Genomic DNA, 19,773 nt, shown 5'->3' on the forward strand with positions numbered 1-19,773 from the left:
CGGAAATTCCTTTTCTTATATTAACAGATTTTTGTGCTACCCGTAAGGTGGCAACGCCATGTATTTTATGTAGAAAATTATGAAGTGTGAGGTTTTCGTAGTCTTGCTGGATGAGACAAGGAAATTGCCGTGAATAGGAAAAGTGGACTAATTTTTAATTGCGAGGAAATCACTATCAATAGTGGAAACGACCGATTTGAATAATTTACGAAGTGTATATACCTTTTGATTGAATGGAATTAATATAGAAAATATATGTGAGCGCAATTTTGTGAAATTATTACGTGTATTGACGAGGCATTGGTGTACGTGAAAAAATGTGTTGAGCGAAAGAGAGGGAAAAGGCAATAATACATTTTGATAGATTAATAATTTATTTTCTGATATTAATGGGAGAATATAATTTTAATGCGTGATTTGGAGTATAAATGAGTTTTTTGGCCCCTTAATATAAGGGGCCAAAGTAAAGGTGAAAGCAACGAAGAAATTTGAGGCTCCTCAACGAAGATATCCGCTAATCAGCAAATAAGGAAAAAAATTAGAGACAAAAGCAACGAGATAAAATAAGTAAAAAAAGAACAACAACAACCAGAAGGTGAATAATCGGTGGCTACTTGAAGTGCCTGTTCAGTGTAAAACAATCACAAGTTGTCAAAGTGCTACCAGCCAGGCATATTTTTTTTTTATTTTCAACAAAAATAAACTAAAAAATTGAAACTTGATAAATAAATCAAAAACATAATAAAAACAAAACCTACGTAAGACGACCAATATAGGCCAATTCCGCTGCGCAATTTCCAAATTACTAAACCAAGCAATTATATATTAATAAATAATAAAAATATTAATACGAAAACGAAAACGAAAACGTGAAAAGAGAAAAGAAATTGTCAACGTCATTCGTCCAATATCGCTTTCGAATTTATATTCTCTTTGGACAAAAAGTGAACGAATTTTCGCCAATTCGTTACAATTGTCATACGATTCGATTGTACGAAATTATTTTTTAATTTTTTAATTTCGTTTTGTACATTGGCCGCTCGCGTGTGCGATTGTGTGATCATATTCTTCGGAAGGCTTCATTCAGTGCAATCACTGTCCTTGAAGCTCACTCCCGAGGACAGATCCCACATCGTGTGCCGTTGCCGTACAATCCTTGAATGGGACACCAGCTATGAACCAACTGAAATTCACACTAGCGGAGATTGGTATTTTGGTCAAACAACTGAACAAGACAAATTTTGCTGAAACCAGCGAGAACATAAATCAGGTATTGTGTATTTTATATTATTGTATATTTTTACTGGTGTTAATGATTGTAGAAAGTGTGTTCAAAGGTCTCGGCTATGACATTTTTATTTACACAGGAAACGCGTATGCACATATGTGTGCATACACAGCAGTCAACATGCGACCACTTGAAGCTTTTGTATTCAACAATGGCAGTATTGTTATTGTTGCATGTGTGATCAATAGTGTTGGTTAGGGTGAAGTCAATGTTTATAATTATGGCAGAGATGTATCATCATTGCCTCATTACCTCCTTGCTGCTTGATCAAACCCCCTTGCCATTTGTCTTTATCATACTAATCGGTTATTTCTTATTCCCACTGTCATTCATTTAAAAGAGTATTGAAATGTACCTGAACACACCTCTTTTATTGTTATTTTCGCTTTTTCCGTATCATTTTAGTCGCTGCCAGTTATTTATAATTTGTAATTTTAAATTTTACGTTGTATTGCATTTGAAATATACCCATCAATCACTGGATCGGAACACTAATATATATAAAAAGAATTAGCCTGGCAACTAACCCATACACATCATGTAACTCAAAAAGATCACGTACACAAGTGTTAAGAGAAATATTTGGTAGCGCTGTTGGGTAATTAACCGGAGATTTATCGGATAGTGACGTTCAGGGTATTTAATGTGTGCGCTGAATGGACACTTTCGAAACAAAATGTAAAAATAGTATTTTGAGACATGAATATGTTGTGATATTTTCGATGAATCCGATAGTATATAAAAGTACATATTTTAATTACGGCTGATTTAGCAGTACCTGCAATAACAGTATGTTTTCTTTCAAAATACCAATATAGGCCAATTCCGCTGCGCATACGAAATATTTATACATTTTTATAAACGCATTAGCTGCTGTCAAATTTCGTCTATTAAACAAACTCGCTGCCATTGAAGAGAAAAATTGGCTTCGTCAAGTTTTATCTTCCACTCGTTTCTCCTCGCTAATCCAATCACTTTTTGCCGACGCCATTACAGTTTGCAAAGAAAATTTGTGATCAGTAGTTTTGTTACTTTTTGTTCTGATTGCAACCTCGATTTTTGATATAAAGATATTATAAAAATGTTGAAAAATGAGTACAAATTAAAGCCCTAACAAAGGGCTCTGAAAATTGTTCATTAGTTTGTTGATAGAACTGTGCAAACATGTTTTAAAAAGCGTTTGCAAGAACTTGCGGACTTTTTCTTTTTGATTTTTTTTTTAATTGGTCATTGGTCGCTTCCATCGTCGTATTCGCAGCTTTGTCGCCTTGTAATCTTGTTTTATTTCGTCATAAGTATACGCACAAAAATTTGCAAGAAATTAAGATGCTAGTGAAAACGCGAAACAAATGACATAAATATTCATTTGAAAATTCTGAATTAAGTAAAGAAGTGAAGTGACAATTTTGAATGAAGAAAACATTCCGATATTCACGGATTTTAAAAATGTAATATATATGTTTAAGTAAAGTTAAAATGGAGATAAAACTGTGATTGAAAATTTGTATTACAATTTGATTAAAACTAAAATACAAGTTACCAAATAAAGCCTTGAGAATTAAACGGAATAACTGGAAATCGGTAATTTGTTGTAGAGTAATTTCTATATTTTTATGAAATATGTACATTTTCATATAGACGAAGTGTATAATCTGCCAGCAGCAGTGCGTTGATTCGTGGAAAGACATATCTTATGCTGTAGAAAGAAAGAGAAAAATGTTGGTATTTCTTTATATGCAAGTGGGCGACTTATATTGTGCGTAGCGTTGTCCCTCTTTTGTTTCGTTAGGTCTTGCTTTTAGTATTCTCAATTTGTTTCCAATTGGAGGGACATCGGTGAGAAATCTCCAATGTTTGAAAATTTTAATATTACAAGGACTTCAATCTTATTTCAACCTTTGCCTTATTTTATTGTATGCATAACTTTTCTATCAAAATTGCATATGGAAATCATTATTGTTAAATTATGTGTATGGCTTTTGTTTATTAGGAGATATACATATTTATATAAACATCGGAAACTGGCTTAAATATTTCTCAAGGAAATATCTTCACTTTTTCTTCAATATAAGTTAATATCTTTTCCTCAACGACCATCTTCATATATTACAACGAAGGAAATCACCGTTTTACTACCTGCATGCGGATTTCTTGCAATTGATTTAAAGTAAATACTTTTAAATAATTTTATAGCAAATTTTAGGGCAGTTTTATTCTGGTCATAAACATGTATTGTTTTTGTAAAATACATCAGCTTATTAAACGTTCAATCATAATCCCGTTAACACATTTGAAAATTTTGAGAAATTTGCGTTAGAGATAAATGGTTAAAAGGAAAACTTCTTTTTGTTAACAAATTATAAAATATAACCGTTACGTTATTAAAAGTATTGACTAGACATATTTGAATAATTCACAGTATATAAAAGAGATCGGTTTGGAAGCGGACCGCCATTGTTTGCGCTGCCTATTCTCGGTGATCAATTTTACTGACACGATATCAACAAGTCCGAATTCGAATTACAACTTTATTGTAGAAGCACAAGCTAGATTACTTGGCGCTCAATTGGAAAATCAACTGACTAGAGCGTCCTTCATATCGAATACTTGCTTTGCTGTCGACCATTGCTTTTCTCAACAAAAGGTTTGTTTTTACCCTGAATTTGTTTTTTAAATAAAATTCATTGTTTTATCATTTTTTTAGACTCTTAAACCGACACCACAACTTATAGCGCAAATAACTAAGTTAACAGGAATTAGTAAACTTTGTGAAGTTGTATTGTCAATAGCATTAACTCATTCGTCACAAGCAGATTTACGCCAATACTCTTTGGAACACCTCAAAGTATCATTCAGTGAGCTGATTGAATCATTCTTAGAAAATAAAGAAAATAGCATTGCTGAGAAGTGTAATTTACAAGACGTATCTGTAGAAATATTACAATTGCTTCTTGTTTGTATAAACGAAGTTGTAAGCAAAGAACTTAAAAGTAAATTTTTGGATTTACTACGCAAACAATTTCCCCTTGAACGAGTTCCCCTCATACTATCGCCACATTTATATCGTAAAAGACTTAATTGTTGTGAATCTCCTGCGTTATTACCACCAGAAGACACTGAATTGATTTACAACAAACAATACGCTGATGGCGGTACCGTTAGTCAACATTTGACAGAAATTGGTATTGAAGATATTTATGACAACTTATGCGAGACAATATTTACTACACAGGTAACCTGAACATTTGTTGTGCTGCAATGATTGAAATAAAAAAAAAATAAAAATGTGAATTTTTTTCAGTTGAATAATAATATTATGGACACATCCTGGATTAATTTAATCCTAGAGATTGGTTACGAATTCACCTCAAGCGTTGAAGAATGTAAGAATCATCTACGTTGTGGTTCGCGCGAACTTCAATCACAGGATGTGGCCAAGATCATTGGTCTCATGTGCCGCAGGCACTCCTCATTACTCGATTGCAATGTGAACTTAGGAACTCCGGCCAATTTTTGGCCGGGTCAGCCGGGAACTGGCCCCAACACACAACAACAAAATGTGGCCAATAACAATGACGGCAGTAACGTTACGAGCAGTGGCGTTGATAAAACAACCAACTTAAATGACAAAAAAGACAAAGTCGGTGGCAACCCAGTGGGTACCATCAGCACAGAAACCACGCAAGCATGGAAACCGGACGTGTTTGTGCAGGCACTGAAGGAGGTAGTGCCACAACTGAATTGGAAAGAGGTTTGCTTAGGTAAGTTCAATAATTTATAGCGCGCGAGCTATGTTGTTGTGAAAGCGATAGAAAAAATTATCGAAATGTTTTTAAAGTTCTCGTTATACATCTTAAAACAAATTGAAGAAAATTAAATACTTTAAATATTTACTTATTTTTTAAGAACTTGATCATCCGGAATTCATTTTGAAGGACAGAATCGGACTTGATCTGCTGCTGACCATTTTCCGTTTGGGTACACAATCTGCTCTATTTCCACATCCAGAATGTATATATCGTCATTGGCAAAACGTAAACGGACAGCTCTCGCTGATAGCGGTTATGTTAAAAAATCCCGATCTGTTTACATTCTCCGATTACATCTTCACCGCCGCACCAGTAGAGATGCTAAAAACGCCACCAGACACCGATAACAAAGAAGTGTGTGCTTGGAAATCTCTACACTTAGTGGAAGTTTTGCTGTATATTGCCGACCAAGGATTCTACCATCAAGTTATTGAATTGTTTAAATTCCCAGCACAACATTGCCCCGATATATTGTTTTTGTCACTTTTGCACATAAATCCACCAATTACTGCATTGCGTCAAGAACTTTTTAGTCAACTCATACCGACTTTTCTAGCAAATCATCCAAATTCAGGTGTAATACTTATGACTGCTTGGAATTCACAAAATTTTGGTGTAATTTTACGTCCCATTATTATGCAGTCCATGTCGGATTGGTATCAGCGCGGCACCGAATATGATCAGGTTAAGCTTTCGCGCATACTTGATGTAGCACAGGATTTAAAAGCACTATCGACACTGCTTAATGAACGTTCATTTCTATTTGTTATCGATTTGGCTTGCCTAGCATCGCGACGCGAATACCTTAAACTGGAAAAATGGCTAAGTGATAAGATACGTGAACATGGTGAGCCCTTCATTCAAGCTATCTTGAAATGCCTACAACGTCGTTGCCCACAAATAACAAACGCTAAAATACCGGAAAGCCAATTGCCTTCCAAACAGGCTCAGCTACCACCGGAAACAGTGACAACAATGTTGCAATGCCTCCAAGGTTGCATTGGCAATGTACCACCAGAAATAGTTGATCTTATTATGCAAATGACAGCGAACTGTTCGATCATGGCGAATAAGGCAAGAGCCGCCGTGCCACCATTGGTGCCACAACTACAAGGTGTTATGCGTGGCCATCGTGGCATGGATATGGCCGGTGTACCGGGCGTACCGCCACCACCTTTCTCCGCCAATTTGAATGCACAGCAAATGTTTGGACCCACAATGGATACGTTATCGAATTTAACCACAAATATAGCCAGCCTAAATCTCGGTGGACCTAATGGCGCCTTCAATTTTGGAAACGTCTTAGGTAAGTTGAAGAGTAAATATTGGTCATTACTTTTATTATAAATAAGTTTAAAAGAAACGTTACGACGTGCAGTAGTGGTAGTTTTAGCTTTATGTACTATTAAAAACATAAGTTGAATGGGCATCTACGTTGTTCCAACAGAGTATGACTTTCACCGTTAATTTCACACTTGACTGTATTAGCAAAGTTATTGAAACTACATTAGGAAAATAAAAATATACCTATACCAAAGAAATATAAACCCAAACCAGAAATTAGAGCAATCATATTGCTCTGCAAAACATAACCTCACTAATTTGAAAAATGACGAGCTGAAATTTAATGTCCGACTGAAAACTTAGTTTCAAACAATACACAAAAAAAGATATTTATATACTGCAGAGGAATTTCTTTGAGATAGCAGACAAAATGCTCTTAGTCGAAGCCAACTTCTATTTATACGAACTATTAAATTGGCTAAATTCTAAACCCATGTGCATTTCTAAATATTCAAACAAAGTTTGTGAGGTAAAGATTCTGGGTATAAATTTATTTCTATAGAAATCTTTTAAGTTGGCGTAATTGAATATACTAATTCATAGGTAATTTGGCGTCTACACCAGCTTCTCCGTCACGTCTTATGAATCCAGCTGCCAGTCCATATCCGCTGAATGCTATGCAAATCCCACCACCGAATATTGGAAATTTAGGTAGAATGCCGCAAACAGCGCAACAGCCGACACCAACGCCACCTAACCCCATAAATCCGGGTATGGCTGATCTGCAAGGACCCGTCTCCAAGGAAGTTGAAGATGAGGCTAATTCATATTTTCAACGTATCTATAATCATCCACCACATCCCACACTGTCTATTGATGAAGTACTTGATATATTGCAAAGATTCAAGGATTCGAATATACGTCGTGAACAAGAAGTTTATCAATGTATGTTGCGTAATCTATTCGAAGAATATCGCTTTTTCCCACACTATCCAGAGAAGGAGTTACAAATCACAGCACAATTATTTGGTGGCATAATAGAGCGTAATTTAGTGCCCTCATGTGTGGCATTAGGTTTAGCCTTGCGCTGTGTTTTGGATGCATTGCGCAAACAGGACTCAAAAATGTATAATTTCGGCATAACGGCATTGGATCGTTTCAAAAATCGACTACATTCATATAACAAATACTGTGAATACATACGTTCCATTGCACATTTTAATGACTTTCCCCCGCATTTGATTCAATATGTAGAATGTGGCTATTTGCAACAGGAACCACCACCTGCCAAGATACAAATGCTTATGGCTGGTAGTGGACAGCAGCCACAACCCGATACAATTTATCGCAGCAATTCCGTGACAGGTGAGTTTGTTTACAAAAGCGTGCATATATTTTTTATATTTTAAGGTACAGGGTGACCCAATTTTTTTTTTTATAATTTTTATTTTATCTGTCTAATTCTTTTCAGTCTGTAGTGATAATGTGATAAATTTTCCTACTGAAAAACAGATTGCGCTAAATAAGATTTTCACTTCAAATCTCCTTGGTGAATAGATTAACAAGTGTCATTTTTGTATCGCGAAATCTTGCTAAATATAGTAGATTATTGTGATAATCTACTCAACAGCCTAAATCTCGTAATTAAGTGTTGGTCAGAACATGATATAATGTTAAAGATTATCGGTTTAAGTATGCGACTATGCATTTCGGAATAATGCCAAAGATTTTATTACACTTAATTTTGACCAATTTTTTTCTTTTTAATTATTGTCATATTTTTTATATATGTATAATATTATATAATATATATTTAACTATTAATTTTCTCTATAATGTCATCATGTGCTATCGTCTGCATAGCTTTGCTTTGAAATAAAAGTTTTTTGTGGCAAAAAGCTTTGTCAATGAATATTTCAGTTACCCTGTACCAGAATTTAGTTGGGTTTAAAGAAATAGTTAATTTTTTTCAGATAATTTTTAATATTATTTGTAAATATTTAAAAGTTCATGAAAAATATGCATATTTAAAAATTTATATGAAATAAAAATGCTGGTATATTGCCTATTAAAACTGCATGTTTCTTTTGATTTTTAAATTCTAGGAAATATAGTAACAACACCAACACAACAAAAGCCTATGGTTGTTGCTCAGTCCATACATGCATCACGTATGAAATCAATTGCAACCGCTACTAATATCGATACACTATTGGTTGCCAATCAGGAGGAGAAGATCACTATACCGCCCGAACCAGTACAGGATAAAACCGCATTCATATTTAACAATTTAAGTCAACTGAATATACCGCAGAAATGCGAAGAGATTAAGGAAATCATGACGAAGGAATATTGGCCGTGGCTAGCACAGTATCTGGTGCTAAAGCGCGCTTCATTGGAATTCAATTTTCATTCGTTATATTTCAATTTCTTGGAGGCACTGAAGAATCCCGAAATCAATAAATATGTAACCAAGGAGACACTCCGGAATATAAAAGTTTTACTACGTTCCGATAAGGGTGTGGTGAATTTCTCCGACCGCAGTTTGTTAAAGAATCTGGGTCATTGGTTGGGCATGATGACGTTGGGGCGCAATAAGCCTATTTTACAAATTGAATTGGACTTGAAAACCCTATTGGCCGAGGCATATCATAAGGGACAACAAGAATTGCTGTTTGTTGTGCCATTTGTAGCTAAAATATTGGAATCCTCAGGTAAATCGAAGGTCTTCAAAACACCCAATCCATGGACAATGGCAATTATGAATGTACTTGGAGAATTGCATCAGGAGCCTGAATTGAAGCTTAATTTAAAATTTGAAATAGAAGTGCTTTGCAAGACATTAAGTCTGGATTTGCAGAAATTAAAGCCGATCGTCTATTTGAAGGACCCCTCACGTTCGATGAATATCGAACATCAAATGGCCCAGCCTAAACCCAAAAATATTGAAGCACCGCCTCAACAGCAACAGCAACAACAACAACCGTCACAAGGTCAAACTCCAGGTCCCGGGCAAATGGGTCCCAACGATTCAGACGCACAAGCCTTACTTATGGGTGGCGGTGGTAGTGGTGGCGCAAACATACCAGGCGGTGTGGTGCCTTCACCCAGTATTAGCAACGAATCAGCCGGACAGGTTATAATGCAAGCGCCCGAACCGCGTTTCTCTTTCGTCGATATAAATATAACAAATTTCCATCTGATCGCTCAGCATGTGGTACTATCGCCGAACATAACCTTTTTGCATGCCAATCCCGGTCTCAAGCATATTGTACTCAATGCAATTGAACGCACAATCACCGAATGGCTGCAACCGGTCGTAGATCGCAGTGTACGTATTGCAGTGACCACAACAGAGCAAATTGTGCGCAAAGATTTCGGACTCGATCCAGATGAGAATCGTATGCGCACAGCTGCACATCAAATGGTGCGTTATTTATCGGCTGGCATGGCGATGATTACCTGTAAGGACTCCTTGTCGCAAACATTGACAAATAACATACGTAAAGCGTTCTTATCTGCGCTGACTGGTGGACCAAGTTATCAGGACATCGAAGCGGCGGCAATACAGCTTAGCAATGACAACGTCGAGCTTGCTTGCGCTTTTATACAAAAGACTGCGGCTGAGAAATCAACGCCCGAAGTAGATCGACGCATGTCCACCGACTTTGATACACGTAAAATGACTAGAGATGAGGGCGGGTAAGTCACACACACTTTGTATTACTATAGGTACCTAAATTTATAATCACTTCCTTTTACTTTTGCAGTCGCTTTTATGACACACAAACATTGGCCTATCAAACCGAGCGCATGCCGGAGCAAGTACGCTTAAAAGTCGGCGGCATACCACATACACAATTCGCTGTGTACGCCGAGTTCGCACGCAATATACCTGGTTTCCAACAGATGACCGAACGCGATATCGCTCTATTCTTGCCCAAACCACAAGAGTTGCCCCCGGCTACCTTCGGCACTGACGAAATGGGCCTCCTATATGCCGATTTAGCTGCAAAAATGGATGCATTCCTCAACAGCACCATGAATATATCCACATTGCAGTTGCAGGCTAGCAAAATACATGCGCTGCTCAATGCGCTAATGGTAACTAGGCGTATACGTGATAATGAATCGGCTCTAAATCTACTGACACGCGTCGTTGAGGGTCTCATTGAAGGATTGGTGAACATACCCGAACACATCGAGCAAATGAAATTGTACCGTGATATACATTTACGTATACTGAATATGTTGCAGAATACTTTTGGTGCTGGTGTAACAGAACGAGCAATCACCAAGTGCATTTTCGATGTACGCGAAGAGGTGCGCTACAATGTTGAAGCTATCAAATGGCTTATAACCTCACATTTCATTAATGTGCCGCAATTCGATTTATTGTTGCGCGAAGCTATGGATAATGGCAATAATTATATGGCTGTCACGTTTGCCATGACATTAATGGAACGGCTGCTTGATGGACGCACCAGCGCCACTTTGGAAACAGAAATGACCGGCACATTCGAGATGTTGGGCCGCTTGCCACAGAATCGTCATCGCTATCCTGACGCCACGACTCATCAGATAGATATGATGGATGCGGGACCTTTTGGCGGAGCCGATCACTATTTAGCCGGTGCCAGACAATACATGACCTCGGGCATGCAGCATGTACGGGTGAGTACCAAACAAATGTTTGTTATGTTGTTGCCATATAAAAACAAATCTTTCTTTTTGTTTGCTATTATAGTCCAATGATTGCGATGATCCACCTGGTTTGCAAGAGAAGACCGAATTCCTGCTCAAAGACTGGGTCTCCATCTACAACCAATCGAACAATTTGTCGCGTGAGGCCAAGATCTTCACATCATTCGTACAGAAGATGAATATGTATGGTATTCTGAAGACCGACGACTTGATAACGCGCTTTTTCCGACAGGCCACACAAATCTGCATTGATTTGGTGTATCGCATACTGAACGACCCAAGCAATTCTCCATTGCAAGCGCGCACCAAAATCTTCCACTGGATTGACGCATTTGTGCATTTAATTGCTCTGCTGGTACGCCACTCCGGCGAAGCGGGCAATACCACGACGAAAATGAACTTGCTAAACAAGGTGCTCGGCATTGTTCTCGGCATATTGCGGCAGGACCAAGAATTGCATGGCACCGCATTCCAACAGCTCGGCTATCATCGCTTTTTTGTGATGCTATTTCTAGAGCTGAGCTCACCTGACGCGGTGCTAGAGAGTCTGATGCACAGCATTATAACTGCCTTCTCGCACACGTATCATCTCCTCAATCCAGAACATGCACCCGGTTTCGGCTACGCCTGGTTGGAGTTGATCTCACATCGCATTTTTATCGGACGTATACTAGCACAGATACCGCAACAGAAGGGCTGGCCACTGTACTCACAGCTGCTGCTCGATTTGTTCCGCTATCTGGCGCCATTCTTGCGGAATGCCGAGCTAGCGAAGCCCGTACAAACATTGTACAAGGGAACGCTGCGCGTTCTGCTCGTGTTATTGCACGATTTCCCTGAATTTTTATGTGACTACCATTTTGGTTTTTGTGATGCAATACCGCCGAATTGCATACAAATGCGCAACATAATATTGGCTGCTTTTCCACGCAACATGCGTTTACCCGATCCATTTACGCCCAATTTGAAAGTGGATATGTTGGCGGAGACTGCAACAGCACCGAAAATTTGCTCAAATTACGTATTCAATATACAGCCCGCAAATTTCAAGAAAGATCTCGACTCCTACCTGAAGGCACGCGCTCCGGTAACTTTCCTCTCGGAGCTGCGCTCACACTTGCAGATCTCAAATGAGCCCGGCTCACGTTACAACATTCCACTCATGAATGCGCTCGTACTGTATGTGGGTACGCAAGCTATTTCGCACATAAGGTGAGTAACAACATGCTCTTCGATTGTTTGAAATGCACTAACTAACATTAACTTTTTGTTATCTTTTCTTATTTTAATTATTTATTATGAATATTCCCACGCGCAGAAGTAAAAATTTCGTGCCCAATACATCGAACATCGCACACAGCGCACACATGGATATATTCCAGAATTTGGCTGTCGACTTGGATACCGAAGGACGCTATCTCTTCCTGAACGCCATTGCCAATCAATTGCGTTATCCGAATAGCCATACGCACTACTTCAGCTGCGCAGTGCTACATTTGTTCGCCGAGGCCAACTCTGAGGCCATACAAGAGCAGATCACACGTGTGCTACTTGAACGTCTCATTGTGAATCGTCCACATCCTTGGGGCTTGTTGATCACCTTCATCGAGCTGATCAAGAATCCTATCTACAAGTTCTGGGATCATGACTTTGTGCACTGTGCGCCAGAGATTTCAAGGTAAGTGCAAAAAATACAAAATATTACTGCTACGTAGAAAAAATCGTAATTGTTTAATATCGATAATTTTCGTTGAACGCTTAGGTTATTCGAGTCGGTGGCACGTTCGTGTATGGTCAAGTCGAATCACCAGCCGCAAATCAACAATATGGATGGTGACATTCAGGAAATCAATTAATGTTGCACTACAACAACAAAAACGACAAACAAAACGAGTAGAAGAATGTAGCTCTCACCCTAGTGATGGTAGTATGCACGCAGTGGAAATAAACGGTGCTAGTTGTAAGAATGATTTGTGTGTTTAGTTGTGGAAACTGTTGGTAGCGATGGCGGCGTTGCTGACAGTCCACAGCCGTCCATTTCCACTATGAGCGTCACGCTGTCGATCACATTGAACAGAAATAGCAGAAGATTAAAAAGTTTTTTTAAGCTAAAGATACAAAAACATATAATTGATTTATGAATTAAGAGATTGCAAATTTTTTAAAAAGGAAAAACTAAAAAAATTGAAAAATCAAAAATGGAAAAGAAAATGAAAAAAAGTAAAAAAAAAACAACAACAACAATATATATACATATACTATAAATAAACAAATAATTTACTTGTAAGTAGTTTAAAATACACGATAAAGAGGAAGCAACACTTGAAAGCAAATTTAAATTAAATTAAATTTATTAATAACTAATTGATGTATTATAAATATAAAATTAATTTGAACAAAAAAAAAAAAAACATATATGCTAATTATTAAACAACAAATTACAGATGTTGGTGTAAAAATTTATAGTTGTTGGCAAAAGAAGTAGCGAGAAAAACAAACACTTTATCGAAGCATACGAGAAATGGCCGAAATAACGAACAAGCCCAGCTCGGGAGAGTAGTTCAAGACCGGGCGGGTAAAGTATGTGCGGAGCGCGACGAGTATGAGTACAGTATGCGAGTTATTTAAAATGTATTTGCTGCATCGCTGACCTGAAACACTGCGGCAAAACAATTTACAATTTTAAATAAATGATAATTACAAACATGCAAACAAAAACAAAGCATAATGGTAAGCAATAAGCATAGATACAGATGTAATATGTACTCAAAATAACAAAAAAAGAGAAAATTTAAAATTAACAAAAAAAAAAAAAATAAAATTAACAAAAAAATAAAAGTAAACAAACTACAAAAATTAAAAAATAAATGCATTGAAAAAAAAAAACATCCAAACAAAAAAATTGTAAAATCCAATAAAGCAAAAAATTACAAAACGTGTACATATTTGTATCAAAAAAAAACAAAAAGTAAAACTAATAATGATATAAAAAACGATGCATAAGCAGAGCGTGAAATGCAGAGTTGTAATATTTCAACATTTGCTGGCTGGAAAACATGTTTGTGCACGTTTCAACCATAGCCTAGCAAATGTTGACGGTATTTCAAAAAAGAAATATATATGTATATATACATATATAAACATTAATGGTGATGCTTTTAAAATAAAATAAATTATAATGGCGATGATGTGATGTATAAGAGAGAGAGCGTAAGAGAAAAAGTGGAGAGCGTGAAGCAGGATCGCAATGTACAAACCCAATTTTCGTTTTTCCGAAATGAAAAGAAGTTAATTTGTTTTGAAATAAATATGATTATAGAAAAATATAAATAAATCCATGAAGTATGTAAGTGACAAAAATTAAAAACGGTAAATAAAAGGTATAAAGATAAATAACTTAAAAATAAATTGAGATTAAAAATTAAATTAATATTGAAAATAAATTGAAGTTAATCAATAATTAATATTTAAAAAATAAATTGAAACCAACAAATAAATAAAATTACAAAATAAATTGAAACTGAAAATAATTAAAATTAAAAATAAATTGAAACTAAAAAAATTATTAAAATTAAAAAATAAATTGAAGTCAAAAAATAATGTTTCAATTTCATAAAATAGTTAAAAATATAAAATTAATTCAAACTAAAAAATAATTAAACATTACAAATTAATTCAACTAAAAAAATTAAAATAATTTAATTAAATAATTCAATTGAAACTACATCAAAAAAATATACACTCCAAATAAAGTTACACAAAATTTTATAATTCCAAAATAAATTAAAACTAAAAAATAATAACAAATTAATAAAAACTAAAATTAAAAAATAAATAAAAATAAATATTAATATAAATTTAAAAAAAAATGTAAAAAAGTTGTACTCCACAATTCAAATAAAGTTACACAAAATCTTACTTTGAAAATCTTTTCATTTGCGATAAAACGAGAAATGCGTTTGTGCAAATTTTATGAATTATGTTTTTATTTTGCTTATAAGCATATCATTTTGATAGCAACATTCGAGAGTATGTTTCACCACAAGTGGCCCAACTTGACTTTTACACACGTACAATCACAAAGATTTAGAGAGACATTTTGGAGACTTGTGCTTTCTCGATTTATTGGTTTTTGTTTTTAATTAGCAATGTGCAGTTTTAAACGGAATAAATAAAAGAAAATTATAAAATAATATAAACAAACTTAAAAATTAAAAAAATAATAATAAATTCTTAACATTCATGTGTATGTATTAGGCAAAAATTACATCCCATTGGATAACAGTTGATTTCATTTGTTGCTTTACAAATCGCAATTCTACATTTTACTAACGCAATTGCTTTAAGCGAGTTTATTTACCTTGGAAAATTAATTCATTGAATTATTATTATTAACTATTACTTATTTGTTTGGCGAGGAAAATTTTAATGCGCTCATATTTTAAGCTTATCAAATTAATTAATAAACAACAAAAAAATCCATAAAATGAAAACTGCAAGAACAATTATATAAAAAACTCATGTGCTGAAAACGGCAAGAACTGTATGTCATTGATCATTTTACTTGGGGAAAGTGTATGTAATTAATATTAAATTAAAATACTTATAATTTCTAATTAAATGTCTAATTGAAAGCAAAGTTAAAATATATACATATATGTAAATGCATACTGAGCAATTAATTATAATTATGCATTAATTATTAACGGAGTGATTAAATTGCTAGTGAAAGAGAGAGCAGGAATTATATGCAGCCGAAATGAAATACATATATAAATACAAATATATGTATATATGTATGATAAATGAATAGAATGAACGTACATATGTATATGAAGAATAATATAAACAAAGGAAAAAGTAAATACAATGCAAAAAGAAAATTAACAAAAAAAAAACCAAACAAGTAACAAAAACGAAAATAAATATATATTAAAGATGCATTAAAATAAAACATAGTCATATTCATTAAAAAAGCAACGTATTTTATTTGCTCCAACGCTTTGCGAGATGGAGAAAATATTGCTTGGCGTTCACAGTTCACAGTAATAATTGTCACGAATGACCAGCCGACTGCAGATTCTAGGCCATTGCAGCCAGGCTTAGCGCCACTACCGGCTAGGTATTATACTCGATTTGTTACAGAATGCTATGAATGTTATACATATTGGCAATGTGACCAAGAAAAGGAGATCAATGCCGAGTTAAACACAACGTGTTTTTAAGAAGAGAACTTTCCTCACTTGCGTAACTTCTACAAATGACTCCATCCTGGAGGTTCGACACCGAGAAGCTGGAATCACAACATAAAGCCGAGCGATTTTCTACTCGACTTGCACTGTGGCTCACTGAGAGCACTCGTCAGCAACTCGGTATAAGGGAACTGTGGGGCGGCATTTCAAGCTCCTTACGTACAGCTGCAAACGAAACCGTTGGTTTTCGGAAAAGGTAGAAGAACAGCTGGTACGATGAGAAGTGCTGTGTCGCAATGGAGAGAAAATAGACAGCTTACCTCGCACCGTTAAAATTGACCAAAACAACGAGATGGGATAGATACCGAGAGTTGAAGGGGGAAGCGAGACGCATCTGCAGAAAAAATGAGAGACGCCGCAATGCGTGAATATGAAGAACTTGAAAAGCTGGCCGACAGGTGTCATGCTCGATAATTCTACGAAAAGATGCGGCGTCTAACAAACGGTTTCAGACGAAAGCATGCCCAATGTTTGGAAATTAAGTGTCCTCTGCCCAATCCACAAAAGCCTAGACCCCACAATCTGCGCTAAGTCTCCTCAACTTCGCATGTAAGGTTTTATCGAGCGTATTGTGTGAAAGATTAAAGACCACCGTCAACAAACTGACAGAATCGACACACACGACGTCATCGTCGATTTCAAAGCTGCTTTTGATAGCACGAAAAGGAGCTGCCTTTATGCCACTATGTTTGAATTTGGTTTACCCGCAAAACTAATACGGTTGTGTAAACTGACGCTGAACTATATCAAAAGCTTCGTTAGGAGCGGAAAGGACCTCTCCGAACCTGTCGATACCAAACGAGGTTTCAGATAAGGCGACTCCGTATCGTGCGACTTCTTCAACCTACTCCTGGAGAAATTAATTGGAGCTGCAGAACTGAATAGAGCAAATATAATATTCTATTAGAGTGTACAGCTGCAGGTGTACGCCGGTGATATTGATATGATTGGTCTCAATAGCCACGCCGTTAGTTCTGCTTTCTGCAGACTGTATAAAAAAGCACAGCAAATGGAACTGGTAGTGAATGAAGGCAAGACAAAATATCTCCTATTATCAAACAACCAGTTGTCGCACTCGCGACTAGGCTCCCACGTCACTGTTGACAACATCCGGTGTGTTTAACAAAAGCACAGCGGATCAAATCAATGCGTTGATCAGCCCCCTGAGAATGCTTAGCATTTTCAGTACCAATTGGCAGTGTGGAATGGAAATACTAACCACCTTGGTCGGGTTCGAGGCCCATCTAAAACCTCTGCCGTGCTTTGGGTCCGGTACCCAGTTGCAATGTAACTCTACATTCAACTGACAAAGTCAGTTCTTCCCGCATTTGGGTTTTAACTACAACCACCACGATACTCCCCGAGGGGCCAGTCCGAATGAGCAGGTTGGAGTAAACTCCAAGGGCTCCCGCTCCCCGTGGTACCAGAATTAAATCTCCGGTCACACCCATAGCCGAAGCTACTACTAGTTAAGCTTCCATACGGCTCTGGACTGGTGGCCAGGGGATGGACCCCATACACACAACACTCATACAAAAACTAACCCTAATTCCCAGCTAACCGCCTTCGCCGCTTAAACAACTCACGCGTCAACGACCCTAACTGTTCGGTATTTCGGCTACTGGAGATCACACCACTAACATCTAATCGTCCCATGCCACCCAGATCCCTAATGTCCGAGTACATCGGGCATTCTGCAATTAAATGCGCTTAATCCTCTACCCCCGCCCCACAAAAACACCCGAACCTATCCGATAGACCAAATCTGAAGTCTGGGCTATCCTCAACGAACCCAGCGGCCCGATTGTACTCGTAGGTCACTCGGCCGTTAGGACTATTGTCCCAACGTTCTTGCCACCTACAGCTAACCCTATCATCTAGAAGCCTCTTGCTCCCTAGATATCCCTCCCTCTCCTCACTGTTGACAGTCATAACTTCGAAGTCGTACATAATTTCGTCTATCTTGGAACCGGCATTAACATCAACAACAACATCAGCCTCGAAATCCAACGCAGAATAACTCTGGCCAACGCAGAATAACTCTGGCTCTTCGGACTAAGTAAGCAATTGGGAAGTAAAGTCCTTTATCGACTAACAAAGACCAAACTCTATAAGTCACTCTTTATTCCCGTCTTGCTATATGGTGCAGAGGCATGGACGATGACAACATCTGATCACTTTTCGAGAGAAATGTTCTGCGGAAGATTTGTGGTCCTTTGCGCATTGGCAACTGCGAATATCGCATTCCATGGAACGATGGGCTGTATTAGTTATACGACGACATTGAAATAGTATTCGACGCAGTAAACGCAGAGGGAAGCAGTGGAAGAGGAAACCTCCACTCAGTTGGAAAGATCAAGTGGATAAGAATCTGGCTACTCTTGGAATCTCCAATTGACACCAAACAGTATTAAACTAAATGACTACAATTCAGAGTCTCAGGCATTGTTTGAATTACAGAGGGGGATAAAGGCATTAATTTTATCCGTACCAACAATTCTCAGTCGCACTGCGTAAGGTTATGTACAGAGGCAATAACTAAACTCGAAAGGCAACTCTGTCTAGATACGCAGTCATTTACGAATAGAAGGAAATGAAAAGGCAGACGTGCTGGCTATTATGGCGTAATTAAGAAGGGCCTAAGACTTACTCAGTCTCGTCACTGGTAATTGCCGGCCCCTAAAACTGATGGTCCATTACTGTGCCGATCAGTCGGTCCCTTGCAAGAGGCGTATTGCTTTGCTGTTTTTGCACAAATTGAAATCTCGGGTGTTCGGAGTCGTTCACCTAGTTCCCATCTCCTATCGAAATGGCGGTTGGCGTACTTATTCGTTTGTCTGTGAGCGGGTGCTACCTGGAGTATTAATCCTAATGTGTTGTATAGACTTCAGAAAAACTTTATTCCTCATCTTTCTTTTTAATGACAAAAAACTCAAGGTAAGCAGGGATAGTTTAATCAACTGACCATAAATCAATAATTATGTAAATCTGTTAAAATACGACCTTGCGAGAGTTACTTGAGACTTTTGACTTTAATTGCAAAAGTTAATATCCTACAAAGCGCTTTATTGCAGTTCACGTATCGACCTTATCGTTCAAGACCAATAACCGCCATGTTGCTTTCTTTGGTGACGTAATTACAAACGTATTTTATCGATTACACCAAACCGCAATACTCAACATTGATATGAGTTTTGAATGTGAATTAGACAATAATGGTGAATATAGTATGATCCGTGTGTTGTCAACTTCGATATTCACTCTTTTAAATTGAATGCTGGATGTTCTGCCATTGTCGTCTGATGAGCGACGCCGATAGAGTGGATATCCATCATTTCCAGTTTGCGTTTCCGAAACAAAAGCACGTGGATAGGGGTTTCGTGCATTTATTGTCAGACATATAAACCGAAGTGGGATGTGGTGTCCGCAAGGTCCA

The 19,773-nt window shown here is 37.0% G+C and overlaps 1 protein-coding gene across 2 annotated transcripts; it reads left to right on the forward strand.

The window, feature by feature from the left end:
• Window positions 1–93: 93 nt before the first annotated feature.
• Window positions 94–13,918, forward strand: LOC120772471 (CCR4-NOT transcription complex subunit 1). Of its 2 annotated transcripts, none has more exons than XM_040101109.1 (11): window positions 94–1,270; window positions 3,708–3,932; window positions 3,993–4,520; window positions 4,590–5,049; window positions 5,195–6,403; window positions 6,985–7,746; window positions 8,487–10,083; window positions 10,152–11,055; window positions 11,129–12,297; window positions 12,404–12,763; window positions 12,848–13,918. In XM_040101109.1, the coding sequence occupies exons 1-11, from the start codon at window positions 1,175–1,177 to the stop codon at window positions 12,939–12,941; spliced, it is 7,404 nt and encodes a 2,467-aa protein (XP_039957043.1). In that variant the 5' UTR covers window positions 94–1,174; the 3' UTR covers window positions 12,942–13,918. The 2 variants fall into 2 exon arrangements, with proteins under 2 accessions (XP_039957043.1, XP_039957044.1); XM_040101110.1 differs by having other exon boundaries at window positions 7,006–7,746.
• The last annotated feature ends 5,855 nt before the right edge of the window (window positions 13,919–19,773 follow it).

This window comes from Bactrocera tryoni, chromosome 3 (genome assembly GCF_016617805.1).
Source record: "Bactrocera tryoni isolate S06 chromosome 3, CSIRO_BtryS06_freeze2, whole genome shotgun sequence".
Taxonomy (NCBI): Eukaryota; Metazoa; Arthropoda; class Insecta; order Diptera; family Tephritidae; genus Bactrocera; species Bactrocera tryoni.

Coding starts and splice junctions, on each gene's coding strand:
- LOC120772471 (XM_040101109.1), top strand. CDS start 1,175: ATGAACCAACTGAAATTCACACTAGCGGAGATTGGTATTTTGGTCAAA. Junction 4,521..4,589: donor AGACAATATTTACTACACAG/GTAACCTGAACA, acceptor AATTTTTTTCAG/TTGAATAATAATATTATGGA. Junction 6,404..6,984: donor CAATTTTGGAAACGTCTTAG/GTAAGTTGAAGA, acceptor ACTAATTCATAG/GTAATTTGGCGTCTACACCA.